This window comes from Myripristis murdjan, chromosome 1 (assembly GCF_902150065.1).
Source record: "Myripristis murdjan chromosome 1, fMyrMur1.1, whole genome shotgun sequence".
Taxonomy (NCBI): Eukaryota; Metazoa; Chordata; class Actinopteri; order Holocentriformes; family Holocentridae; genus Myripristis; species Myripristis murdjan.
The window spans coordinates 12,439,637-12,454,473 of NC_043980.1; the positions used below are offsets into that span (position 1 = coordinate 12,439,637).

At 41.5% G+C, this 14,837-nt stretch overlaps 1 protein-coding gene across 1 annotated transcript in view; it reads right to left on the bottom strand.

Moving 5' to 3' along the window:
* Positions 1-14,837, bottom strand: part of prkcaa (protein kinase C, alpha, a) — a 213,788-nt gene that overhangs the window by 122,071 nt on the left and 76,880 nt on the right. Inside the window, exon 3 of the mRNA XM_030061000.1 lies at positions 14,483-14,565. Within this exon, the coding sequence (XP_029916860.1) occupies positions 14,483-14,565 (83 nt within the window). The remainder of the gene's footprint in view (positions 1-14,482; positions 14,566-14,837) is intronic.

The following is a 14,837-nucleotide window of genomic DNA, read 5'->3' on the forward strand; positions in this document are numbered from 1 at the left end:
GCCAAGCTGCCAACCTCCAGGCTTCTTAATGCAGAGTTGATCCAGGGTCAAGAGCCGGTCCAGCTCTCCCATCAGCTGGTCATTAGTAGTACTTAGCATCATTTGGAGCAGGACTCACTATCAGATACTTGCTGTAAACAAACCTCAGAAAGACTTTGTGGAATTCCTGCTGGACTGTGTGTGTGTGTGTGTGTGTGTGTGTGTGCGTGTCTGTGTGCACGTGTGCAGGAGGTCAAGGAGGCTGGAGTTCTGGTTAACTGTGACCTGTCCTGTCGAGAAATGAGAAAACAGCATGACGAGAGCGCTGCTGAGCCTCGAGCCGTCACACTTAAGGGAAAAAGGCCCCCCTCGCGGACGCAGATGAATTTATGTCATGTTCAGCACGTTCCAGGAATTGGTTTGTGATTAAAATCAGATTTTAATCGCATGCTGTGTGGAGGCGTCGCCAAACAAAATAAACAGATTCGCTGTGGGTTCCCTTTTCACGTGTGCCATTTTACAGAGAACAAAAAGAAGACACAATATCTTAGAAGGACACTATCACAGCAAAGCGGAAAGCTAAATAGGAATACAGCAGGTGCATTACAGTGATATCAAACGACATAAAAAAAAAATAGGATTCACAACTATAAAACTACTCAAACTGACTGAACAGTATATCTTTGGGCCAAGTTTCTATACTCTGAAACATATTTTAAAAGTATCCAATGTACTGTATGTGCTGGCCGGTACATGCTTCTTGTTTACAATACTTTGTTTGGCATGAGAGTTGGCACTGTGGTGTACTGCAGCTGAGCAGATGGTCCTGCGGATTGTGTTAAAACTTAAGACGTTTATTGTTCAACCAAGCCTCCAGTACTTATCTTTATTAGATTAACTTAATCACCAGATTTGAGGATTCCTTTCTTAATATAGTATTTTGTTATTCGATATTCTTTACTCCCAAATATTGATAGTGGAATCGGCCACCAGAAATCCAGTGTCAGTCGAGCTCTTATTCTGAAGTATATGTCATATTTCTTTTTTTTTCTTCTTTTTTTTATAGTATGGGAAAGGATAACCACTTCTTTCTCTCTTTCTTTCTTTCTCTCTCTCTCACTCTCTTTCTCTTACTCTCCCTCTCTCTCTCTCTCACACACACACACACACACACACACACACTTGGCATCATAACAGAGCTAGAATCCTGGGATGAAGAGGAAGCTGCAGTAATGGCCTGCTTCGCAACGGAAACATAAATAAGAAGCTAAAAATATGTGTGTGCACGTGTGTGCGTGCGCGTATGTGTGAGTGAGTGTGTGTGTGTGTGTGTGGGTGTGTTGGTCCAGTTGAAATTGCTCACTAATTTGAATTGTGTTGCACTGCATGATGAATCAAAACCTTGATCCACTGTTCAGTAGAAGTCAGTCAGCAAAGATTAAATTAACCCGCTGGACCTGAATCTAAACATTATGAGGCGACATATTTCTATGTAAGTAAATCTATACGTCCTTTCCACCCTCTCTCTCTCTTTTTCTCTCTCCTGTCACAGTTTCTCTTAGTCTATGCATCTCTTCCTGATCCACAACAGCTTTCTACTTATTTAAGAGGCTGCTTTGTGTTTTCAAGGCTGACTTGTCCTAACACAAAGTGCAAGTTAAGTCAGAAAGACTCAACAAGAGCCTTTTCATTCCACCATGCAGGTAATATTGAATAAATCAGAAAACACACATAGTCTTCAAGCTTCTTTTAATCAGTACTGCTGCCTTTGTGTGTGTGTGTGTGTGTGTGTGTGTGTGTGTGTGTGTGTGTGCATGAGGAAAAGACTGTGCTGTGTGCAGGAAATACACACAGACTGCAGTCACTATCGAGCTAGGAGCCTTGCAAATAGTTTTGCAGGAACTGTCAGCGTTAACCGGTCAAAAGGATTAAAACACAGGAGAATATCCAAGAGTGAAAATAAGCAGCAGAGATGTAAGTTTTGTCGGCAGCAGTCCCCATTTCATGTGCCAGTCCAAAGGGAGATGTTTCTCCAGGAAGTGATTCAGCAGCTCCCAGCACACTCCCACACACACACACACACGCACACACACACACACACACACACACAAATGCATGCAAGCGCTCACACACTCACATCAGCATCCTCGCCCGTCCCTCCAGCAAAGCCTTGATTAAGCCCCTTTTTAGACAGGCATGTCACAGGCCATTAGCAAGACGAGCTCAAGATCCGTTAGTGTTCATTAGGACCCCACAGTGAGTAAACACCATCAGCAGCCGGCCCAGTGGACGCTCCATCACCACATCATCCCTCAAAACTCAGCCCCATCTCTGTGCATGTACCTCAGAGAACCAGTAACATATATATATATATATATATATACCTTTCATTTTCAAGTAACTTACCATATACGTTATCTGTAACACATGCACTGTATGAATTCAAATATGGGCATAAAGCTGCAAAAAGATCATTTCTGTTTCTCTCTACTCAACCCAAAATGAATATCCAAGCTTGAAGCACCAAAAATGAAGCATAAAAAAATCTACATTCTGTGTTTGATTACTAACACAGAAGTGATTATGTTGTTCTGTTCTGTTTTGTTTTGTTTTGTCATGGTATTGCTACAAAAAGCCCTTGAGTGAATTAGTGCATCATGAGGCATTTTGAAACATGTTGCCGAAAGGAGCCATTTTCAGTGGTCGATTTTAATGACAGCACAGGTTCAACAGTCCTCTGTGTTTTCTATTGGCACCACTCTTAGCACACAAGACAAATATCTACAACAATCACTTTGAAAATGAACAGATTAGATCATACGCAGAGTCGAAAACTTGTGTAAATATAGCGCCAACGTTAAAGTCGAGGCGGTATCTCTAATCGTCTACACCTGCACCGTTTCGGAAATTCCAGACCAAAATATCATCAGATATCGGTTCCATAATTTCCAAAGCTGAAGATTTTCCATGCCATGATGTCATATTGTGGAAACATTTCATATCTGATATGACATGTAAAACAGAAAGTTTATCTGAGAGATCTCATTCCACATTACGTTCAATCAGGAAATCCACCTTAGATAAGATTCTTTAGAATTGTCGGTGAGAAATATGGGGGACAGCACTGCTGCTCAAACTCTGGCTATGGTAAGGACTCTTCCCAAATGAAATGAAATCACTCCAGTATGCACATTATAATTAAAATCCATCCATCCATGGTTTCCACTATCACTTGGGTATCGAATTCAAATTCAAACCTCTCAATGATTTTCAAGGTTGTGTTTGGTGAAACTCAAGGACACAAACTGGCCTGTTTTGGGGTAAGACATGAATGTTATGACTGATTGTGTCAACTCAAGAAATCCATGTGAAATTATTCATTTCCAAAACATGCAACTCCATCACAGGGCTTTTCTTGGGATGGGAGGATCCTAGGATGGCGACAGTTGAGGCGTATTGGCAAATTTGGGTCACAAACTTCAATTAAAACACCCAAACAAACAAATACTTTCAAGACCTTTCTTTCATTTTCCAAAATTATGATGTTTTCCTCAAATCCACAGCCTGTAAAGGATTTTCACGACTCATGAGAAGTCCGTCCACCTCATTTTTTCATTAGACCTGCATCTCACTACCATGCATCAAATCGGCCCTATTTTTTCCTGCTCCCATTTTAAGTGTCTATCCATCATAACTGTGGTTTAAATGAGCCTGTCAGCAGAACTGCTGCTGGGCAGAAAAAAAGGCTAGTGGCTCCATAATTAAGAAACTACATTGATCTTTGATGATGAAACCCACTCCACTGCTCCGCTGTTCACAGCAAGCACCCAAAATGCGGTCCCAGTTTACTTGATTTTGCTTCATTGGAAATGTATGGACCGTGGAGGTATTCAGCGACTACATGGAACTAATTACTGCGCTTGAAAAATTAATTTACGATGATTACAGGACTGTGGCATTGAAATACCAGCCCGCTCTTTATCAAAAACCTGTCAATCACTGCCAGTATTTAAGTCTAAATTTAAAAAAAAAAAAAAAAAAAAAAAGACATCTTCGTCATAGTTTAGGTGTTACGTGATTGTGTCTTTACATTTCTTTTATATTTTATTAATGTTACTACTATTTGTTTTTAATATCCACTGGATGGATGTAAAACCTAGAGGTGAGGTTTTTACTATAAACCCTTTGTGGTTTCTTACATCTCCTGCACAATCATTACTATGTTTGTCTCTTATATACACTTGTTTTCATCACTTCCTTTGTGCTAATAAATAAACAAAAAAAAATTAAGACTTGTTCACACATAGCAAAAGAAGGCATTTACCAGTATTCCTGTTGTTATGGTTATGGAGTGAATGTGTCTTCTTCCCTCTCGGCTACAACCAACAGTGTCCCTCCTGTCCTAAAGAGCTGCCCCCTTGGTCTTACTATATTTCTCGTCTCCATGTTGCTTTCATGCAATTCATCCAGCACTGAGAGTCGAGGCTTTGAGGGATGGATGTAAATAAACAGATACCTGCAGCTATGAGATAACTTAAAAAAAAATGTGCAACTCATTAAACATCCAATGTCTTATTTGGACTGTGACATTAAAATGGCCAAACAAAGCTCTGATATCGTTGTGCGCCATATGTTTTTATTACACCAGCAATAATCTGAAAATGAATTTAATCAACACAACCTAATTAAATTAAGCTGTTTACATGAGCCATGTTTCAGCTGCGGTGTTCTCATAATCCTGTTATGATGAAGGTATTGATGTACAGGTAACATTTTTCAGCATCTAGATGAACCTTCTGGGAAGATTTCCCGAGCACACACACTCTTCCTCAGTGACACTCGCATCCAAATTCGTACCTCAGGGCCGTAACAACCACACTAGATAATAAAACCGCAATTTAAGAATTACATGCAAAGTTAAGGTTGTTTTTGGCCGAACAAAAAGGCTGGGGGGATTATAGTTGAAATAGGTGTCGTGCTGTGTCACAGGAGCAATAACCTAATGTTTACACTGGACCGCCGGCCTTTTAATATTCACTATCTTGGCAGCAGCAGTTCGAGACACAACCCAAACAGTTTAAATATTTTAGGGGGAAACAACCTCTTTGCTCACTCAGGCCTTTTGTAATAACTTGTCATGAAATGTGGCTATTGGCACTGGAGAGTGCTCGAGAGCGGCCTGTCATGATTTATGGCGCAAATCTATAAACATTTCCGAGACGAAATAATAACCCCGCATGTTCTGTTTTTACCCCGCTGGTGTTGTCTGTCACAGAGCATGGGAACTCAAATGATTATTTAGTCTCCTGGGTCTCTGGTAAACTCAGATTTCTGCAACAGAACATTGGCGTATTAGGAGCGCTTTGAATTGCGAGGACGCCCCCACATACACTTTTAATAGCCTACAAATATATGTGGGGACGTTTAATTAGAAATTATAATCAAAAGCACTTGTGACCCAACATGTAAAAGCAGACATGTGCTGGGCAGACAGCTTTATTTAGTTTTTCACATATTATCGTGCCTTAAATTCAGGCCTTTTCATTACTGTTACGACACTCATGATTTCCATATAGCTTTAATCCCATTTTGTCATTTCTTGCTCCTGTACTGTCTAAAAAAGTTTACTTTACAAATACTGCAAAAGGCTGACAAATTATGTACTCAGTATCACATCAGCAGGCAGATAAGGAAGTAGCTATTATTCAAAAATATGAAAACTGTTTTCCAACCAGTTGCAGCTCCAGTGCAACTAACCAGCACAAGCGCTTTTTCCAAAACAGTGCCTTTTACAGATAGAGTGTATCAACAGCATAGCAGGCATGCCTGATAAGAACAAGGAGAATGGACCAACAATTTATGCAATGCCTTGTCTTGTCTCATCTGCTCCATAATCAGGAAATGATATCTCTTTTCCACTTCCCTCTCCTCCCACCACTCTCACTCTCGTCAACTCTCTTCTGTGCTCTCGTCTGCTCTCCGGTCCATCTGTAAATTGTAATAATGAGTAATGGCTCACTTTTTCCTCCTTTGAGGATTTTCATCTACTTTTTGGGTTTCTCATCAAACACACTCACTGTGCAACAGGTGTCTATGCTGATTGCAGCTGACATGCTTCACACATTGTGCATTCATGCAGCAGGGGATTACACTCCGGGTTTGAAGACAACGTTTCAAAACCCATAATTGAGGGGGTGGCTCTTCAACACCGGCTCATTTATACCATTGAGTACAGCAGGGTGAAAGAGGCCGAATTTCATTAGACACACTATATGAGCAGAACACATTCCCTTATTCCCTTTGGAAGGACGTTAGTAGCTGTTATATGTCACCTTTCAGCGCCCACTCCACTGGCTGCTCCTCCGGCTATCAGTCACTGAGATTATTCTATGTGACACTTATCGCAGTGTGCAGTCGTATGTGCATGTCTTGTGTGTTTGCAGGCATGCGTCCGATCTGACCCCATTTGGCTAAAACCGCATACCCTGACGGGGCTCCGCGGGACATGTCAACACTCACACACCAAAATAAAATCAGTGCACTAAGCACAAATATGCAGCATCAGATTTCCTTGCGACCGTGTTTCCTTAGAAGCAGTGTTTGTGCCAGAGCTCGCGTCGGGGTGTGTGTGCTAAAAGCATACGCTGGTATTCAGCTTGGCAGGGGGGCACGGGGTGGGGTGGGAGGGGGGATTCATGCGGACATTGGCACAGAGGCCATTACATCACACAGGCATGGGTGGCTAGATTTACAGTCAGGCAGACAACATGGAATATAACAACCATAAAAATAGAATAGGAGTAGAACAGACATTCCCATTCAAATTACTTTCAGAGCGGCAGCCATTTTTATTTGAACTGCTGTCACTACAAAGAGCTGTGACCGATGTAGTGGGCTATCTTCCCCATGAACTCCCAATAAACTGACTTGTGGCAAGTTGCAGACCCTGTGAGGAGACGTTTTGTAGTAATGATCAAAAGTGGGACTGTTACTTAACATAATGATTTTTAATTTTTGTTGATTATGGGCAAAAAAGAAACCAGACAAAACTTTGTTGTGTTTGATGGGAAGCAAATTTTCGACAACATGGCATTTAAGTTGTCAACTCACAAAAACGGACACAGTCTTCCTTTACTGGCATACCTCCATAAAGCAAAATTCAGATTGGTTTCTTCATGAGAGAATTCATTTCTCCTGATTTTACCCAGTGAACCAAGCAATATTGCAAGTCAGAGATTTATGATTTTTTTTTAAGGTCTGACTTCTGCAAAAGGTCAGTGAAAGCAGCAGCCTGGCATCGGTGAAGGTAACTTGATGCAGCCTGTCATGGTAGATAAAACTAGATAAAACTTGTTGGACAGCACAACAGTTTTTAGACAGACAGCAGACGTCATTGACTGAGCTTTGAGCTTCCCGTTTTCAAAAAGGACATTTATAATGGAGTGTTGGATTGCTGAAGGCTAGCAAGAGGTGGTCGCACCTGAGCAGCCCTTTGATTTTGTAGAGTCAGGAGCCAAAATAGTTGAGATGCAATGATATTGGGCTTTTTTTTCTGCCCCATAAAAATATATTAAGTCTTATCCCAGTCTTCTGCTGCTCCTTAAAAGGTTCCCTAAAATTACAGCAAGGCTCATAAATTTCCACATACATTAACTTTATTAGTGCTAGTGATGTCCAAAGATGTAAATGTACTTGGGAAATGCAGCGATGTGGTGATAAACTACAATGCCAGAAATAATGGATGGAATAGTGGAGCAGCCCACTCCTCCTCTCCAGGGGAGTCAAAAGAGGTGAAGTCCACCTCAGACTTGTTTCTTTGAGGCCATGCCTGGCCGATGTGTGAACCACCCGTGACAAGACGTTCATTGAGGGCCTCTGAGGCAGAAAAGCTCTGTTGGAGAGAGCCGGCCAACACCCTAGTTGGAAGGAAGCTCACTAAATATGTACATGAAAGGCTCCATTGCCTGGGACACACTGGGCTGCCTGTGGGACAGATGATGTCATGTAGCTGCCCTCCGGTTTAATCTCATTTTCTTTTCCCATGCGGAGTCGTCCTTGTGAGACGGTGTGCGTCCCGTGCCTCGTTACTAGCACACCTTAATTTCACAGTCCTTCTGGTGTCTGCCAAAAACATCTGATCAGTATTTAAAATTCCCCCTCAGCTATCTATAGCCTCCTACGCGATTTGTCCTTTTAAATATTAGATCACTCTCGTCTAAGACATTACACATTAATGAACTGGTTACAAATTACATTTCACTGGCATTAGCTGTAGCCCTGCTTAAACCTAATGACTGCATATCTTTAAAATGAGCGATCTCCTCATGGGTTTTCATACCATCCAGTGCGACGAGAATCACAGAGTGGTAATAGCGAAGCACTGATATATGTTTTGATTATTAACTTCACAGTCTAATGATGGGACTGTTGAGTTGGTTGAGCAGGTTTCAGCGCCTACAGATGATAGATTTTTATTGCGCTACATTATGGAAATGATCTTACATATCGCTTTTAAAAATGGTGGTGGGATATTTTGCACGTGTCTGAGTTGAGCCCAGTCAGCCATGTCATGTCACCCTCAGGGCTGTTCTGTCTGTTTCCAGCAGATGAGACAGACAGGGAATTGTGCTGCTGCTTAACTCTGTTACCTTACTCAGCTATCTGTGCACCGTGCAGCCCCTAAGGGGTGAGGGTGAGTGTGTGTGTGTGTGTGTGTGTGTGTGTGTGTGTGTGTGTGTGTGTGTGTGTGTCTGTAAGCAGGAGGAAATCAGCGCAAAAAGAGCTGCAGATTGCCCCAGGCCATATGTGTTGCACTGGTTAAGTGGACATCAATGATGCAGCAGGCCCACACCTACTCAGGCATGCAAGCACACACAAAAACACACGCTCTCACACACACACACACACACACACACACACACACACACACACACACAGATATACGCACATCAAACCTCTCAGTTTCATCTCCAGAGCCCCTGTAGTGAAACGGGAAGCCCTTGCATTATTGATGGTGCTTGTTCTGTAAAGCACTGAACTCACTTACACTGCTGGCAACGTAACACCCGGCAGTCAAATGGAAACATTTTGTTACAATAATTGCTCTAATCAGGCTAATTGATACTAAGATATTGTGTTCTACATGCACTCCAACACATCAATTACAGGGAATAATCAGCTTAAATAAATAGTTTACCCACGAAGGGAAACTTAAATCATTATCTACGCTTGCTCATGTCAGCTAACACTGCTTAAGTTTTTGTTTCTATTTAACACAAAGCGAGTTTACTAGTGCAGCTATGTGCATCAGCCTTCTTTAAAACAACTGGTACAAATGAGGATCATCTTTAGAGCTCCAAAAAGGGCAAAAAATTATCATGAAGTTAGTACAAACTCCATAATCCAAGTGATCTGGAGACAAAGCTAACATCATCTATCATAAATCATTGTCATTTTTGGGTGAACTATTCCTTTAGGACAATATTTTGATTGCTACGGTTACATGGTTTCAAGTAATAGGATTTCACTGACAACCCATTTTTACATGGATTTATTTAATAATCAGATTAAATGCCCCAAAGAACCACTGTAAGAATTACATTTCCCAGCAGTGTCTCCTTGCTTTTCCAGTCCACTGTTCTATGTTGTTTGCTACATAAATCATCTGGTATCCTGGTTACTGCATCTGGTGACCTTTGACATGTACTATTTGAAAAAGCCAAAAAAAAAAAAAAAAAAATCTGACTGAGGAATTCAAATCCCCCAACAAATGGAAAGATGGAGCACAAAGCTACATGTGTTCGCAAGGCTCTGCTTACTTTGATCATGATCTTTCCCCCCGATACAGATAATCACATTAAGGCATTTACATAACAATTTCAAGAGTCTGAGTTTTGCCTTAATCGGGTTAAGATGAAATTATTAGTATGCCTGTAAACATACTCACAGAGACCAAGGGCAAGTTGCGCCAGCAGTGCTAATGTCAGAGCTTAACCCAGTTGTACTATCAGTGGCTAAAAAGTTACAGCTTACACAAAACAAAATATCAGTGTTGCACTACAACCCTGTGTATTAATACATATTTGAGTGAGCTCTTGAACAGGAATAGTGCTTGCAATGGCATTGACTTGATGTTATCAATGAGCTTATTCTACATTTATGCCCATCTGGGAGGAGGCATAATGACCTCAGGCTGCAGCAGAAAATGGATGGTAATGGTGAACTTGGTGTCCCATTTTGTTATTCTGTTGCTGGCTCTATGCAAAATTTAATAAGTGACCATATACATATTCACAAATCCAGTGTGTAGAGTAGTACACTGGGTTTGACTTGCCCTATACCAACCGAACAGACAAAAGTATTACAGTGACAGTGTAAAGTCTTCAAACTTTACACAGATACCTGTTCAGTATTGGTTCGTTTTTAAAAATTTGAAGGATACTTATTAGATGAACCTACGCAGATGTAATATTTTGTGATTACACATTACTTTATGGAGACAGTTGCAGTCTTGTCTGAAGAAGACACGGTGCAACAAAATTTAGTTGCTTGTTAGCTACAAAGTTACAAACTGAGTTAGTTACACACTAACTAGCAGCTACTAGTGTTTATGTTTTAACTTTATATTATCCAATTTCAGGTAAGAAAGTAAAAACTTCTGGAGCAACCCGGCCCAGATGAATTAAAAGTGTTCTCCCCTTCCTCAACAAAAAAAAACCCCTTGAACTACATCCGCCATGCAGCTGCACCGCTGGTTCTGTTCCATGGAAGTGCAAACACAAGACTACAGATGTACAGGATAATTCTCACTTATGAGTAATGTATATGGTATGTGTAGCCTCTATCCTCCCTCTGGAACAACTCCCAATGCCTGTTGTTATAAAAAGAGGGCTGTGTTCATAGTAAACATGTCCAATTAAATCAAGGCTAACTGCAGGCGCCTCCTAAATTATTAGTGTGCATGTAAATGCACCCATAGAGAGCAGTAACATAATGGTTAGAGTAGGAAGTCTGTGACCAGATGGACACCAGGTCTAAACCCCAGGCTGTGTAGGGTGCAGATGTATACCAAGTTGCCAGATTTATTCAGAGGTGCACACTTTTCTTTCTTCCAGTAGGGGAGTTATAAAACACAGATATGAGTCATAAAATGCAGGTAGGCCAGATATTACAGTTCTGCAGGATATCTGCTGGCCATGGGAGTTATTGCCTTCCTGGATTGCACGCCCGGGAGGCAGTAAGCCATGTAATATGTGTGGTTGCCCGTAGCAACAGTATTGCTAGCAGCACAAACATGTATATTAAAAAGACTATTTCAGCGACATCAACTCTTGATTTGGCAAGAGATGTAAAACTGTTGCATATTTTAAAAGGACAGGATCTGGTTTGAGATGAACATTGCAGTTTACGATTGTAGGCTCATAAAATCATGCAGGACGCCTGCCTGCAGAGGGCCACTTTAACACTTTGGTGCCTGAAGTGAGGGATTCCTATATACACAGTTGAACATACATTTAAAGTTTAATCACAGTTGTACATACATTTATAGTTTCATTCTGTCTTAACTATTGCACAATCTGTATATTTTCATATTGTTAGATGTTTATATTTTTACTGTATATAGTCTTTATTGTATATATTTTGCATTTATTCTATTTAATCTATCTGCTGTATATTGTACAGTGTGTTTTTTTATGTTTCTACTGATGCTGCTGTAACATAACAATTTCCCAGTTTGGGATCAATAAAGTAAATCTATCTATCCATCTATCTACAGTATATACTCATTAGCTTTTATTAGGCACTGTTTATTAGTTAGATCAGGATTTGTAATGCTTCATCTTCTTGTCTCAATGTGTGTACAATGAGACTGAAATGAGGTCTGCTTGTACACAGCAGAAATACAAGGAAGAGTGGGACATTTAAGTACGGAGACAGAAATAGCACCATGCAGGGAAGAACCTTGACAGGCAAAAAGGACATGCTTTAAATGTTTCAATGCAAAAGGATTTTTATTTTTCTTGCATGCTATATCTCAAGCAGGTTTCACATCTCATCATAGGACCCAAACTGCACTCCAACTCTCATACTGCACGAATGAATGAATAGATTAACAGTAGATTAATTCACCAGGGCACATTTCCTGCATTCTTTGTGACACAGCGCTGACTAATGGGGGTCAATGACGACACACTGATGTGTCAAAGGTCTCCCATTAACGTTAAGCCTGATGTTCCTACACCACTCTGAACCCAGTACCGATCGAGAATAACTATTTTCTGCTGCTACGGCTTCTGTGTCATCCGTGGCGTGCTCTATTATAAGAGTCTGGGTTGATGATCTTGAATGACACACTGACATATCTCCAGTTACAAAGGCCAAGCTGCGCTGCTGTCAGCCTGTGCGTGCCCTGCAGGAAAGCAGGCATGCAAATACAGTTTCACACTTAGCACACAGGCAAGCTGATGGCACATAGTTGATACCAGCAGCAAAGGAAGAGGCGAAAGTGAGACCTCAGTGAACAGTTTAGCACAAGAGATCATTTTGAGAGGCTGCAAGTGTGAGTGCTGCTCTTGATGCTCATTGGAGAATTTTTTTAATGGGTATACTTCATGCAACACAAAAACTACACTGTTGCAGGATCCCAGGTGCAACTGTAATTGGAACATTACTTTTGCTCTCGTTTCAGTTTTCAACAGGCGGAGGGGCTGATCTGACAGCAAGCTAAATGATTGACATGATTTTTTTCTCTCTCTCTGATATGCTGATTATGTTATCCAACACAAGCCTGAGGAAGACCAGGATACTCCATCGTTAATGGACGACAGAGACATGATCGGTAACTTGTAACTGTCACCAGTGCAGGACTGCTGACAAAACTCCCTTGACAGTTGATTGATTATAGCTTGTGAAGGCAACTTTTTAAGTGGAAAAAAAAAATCTGAAAGAGTTCAAACAGAGCCCACCTGAGATTCTCGTCTCAGTCACTCCCTCTCACAGGCATGCTTTTGAGCGTGGCTCTGATGCCACTGATGCAGTAAGAAAGTAGGAACTGGCAAGCCCTAGTTATGGTAAATTAAGCTAAATTACTGTAGCTAAGGTAGGCTGGGCACAGTTTTTTCAGTGAGGGGAGGCGAGCATGTGTGGCAATGGTGCACGTGTGTGTGTGTGTGTGTGTGTGCACAAGATGTGATTGGAGATTGCAACGCTTCCTTGACATGACTCGTTGCTTGCTTCATCCCGACTGGATTTTCACAAATGAGATTCCAGCCCCAGGAGCAGCCCGGAGGACAGGATTTTTTTCTCAGTGCACTTAGTTTGGAATGGACCCTTTGTGTATAATTTGTGATCTGTCAAATTTATGGTAAAACATGCATCTTGTGTTTCTTTTTGCTCTTATGCAGCAACAAGTGAGTATGAGTCCTACATATCTTTATTAATTCAGACGGCTGCAAGCAACCAAATGTTAATACCATGAGCGCAGCCTTGCTAAGGCAGATGCAGGTATGTGGGTCTTGGCCATCAGCCATATATTTCCCATCTGTCTCTGGGTCAGATCAGGTCAGCGCTAACAACATGGACACCAGCCAATCACAAGCTTTTCTCTGAACTCAGTCTCGGGTGATTTTAGAAAGTGATACCATGGGCTCCATACGATAACCATCAGTGGATTTTGGAAAGAAAATGTAACTGTTTGCTATTACAGAGATACAATAATATACAGTACGGTTTCTGCTTGTTCAGGCAATAGAGCTGGTGACTCACCGAGGGTAATATGTAAATCACATTTTTGTAAAAGCCTCCCAAGGTGCTTGAAGAAGTGCCCAGTGACTCGACTGAACACACTGACATTTGCACTGAGGAGAATAAACTCAATTAGCCACCTGCTGCTGCTGTGATTCAACCATGAACTGTCTGATTTTTACATCTGAATAGCTTTTTTGGATCGCTCCTACCCGTGTGAAAGATTAGAGTTCTTCTGTAGAGATCTTTTCAGTGGAGACACTAAAACACATGGCAAAATTAGATTATGTCATGCTTCGAATTCATTCACTATTAGGTTATTGAAGTCAGCCTGCTATGTTGAAAACTGATGTATCGTGCCTCCAATATCAGTTTAAGAAGAAGTTTAAAGCTATGTGAACCATCTACTAATTGTACAAAATTGCTATTCTAAAGCTCAGGCCATGTTGCCCGGGCTCCTAACACCCCTGGAGTCAGAACTGCACAGCACTGCAGCTCTAGGTGCTTAGAAAAAGTAATTCCCATCAGAAGAGGAGCAAGCCTCATATTTCCTCCGCCCCTTCTTCCAGTTTATATTAAGACGATGTATGGCAGTGCTGCAGCTGAGTCACTTGGAAGAGCAACAGTGTGCTCAGAAACAGGCAGGCCCTGTTGATACTACTGCATATGGATGCTGCTGGGTATTTAAATGTAATGACAGGAAAGACAGAACCTCAGCAGCAAGCATATGAGAGGTAACAGCTGCGGTTTGGTTACTTACGTCTGTGTCAGGCCCCTTGTCCGCCCCGGGGCAGGAGAACGTAACGAACTCATGGCACCTCTTGTGGACCACAAAACAGCAAACTGCAAGAGAGGAGATGGAAGAGGAGAGTGGAAAGAGAGTGCAGAAGAGATTCAGAGGGAGAGATAAAGATATACACAGAGACAGAAGAGGAAAGAGAGAGAGAGGGAGAGAGAGAGAGATGGTTAAAATACAGTGTATTTTGATGTTTTTGTTTGACATGTGGACAGACAGGAGAGAGAGCGATACTAAAAGTGAGAGAGGACTAGAAAAAAGGAACCGATGTCTGGGCTAGGCTCCTTATCATGTGTCCAGATGGCCGGTCCTGCCTGCA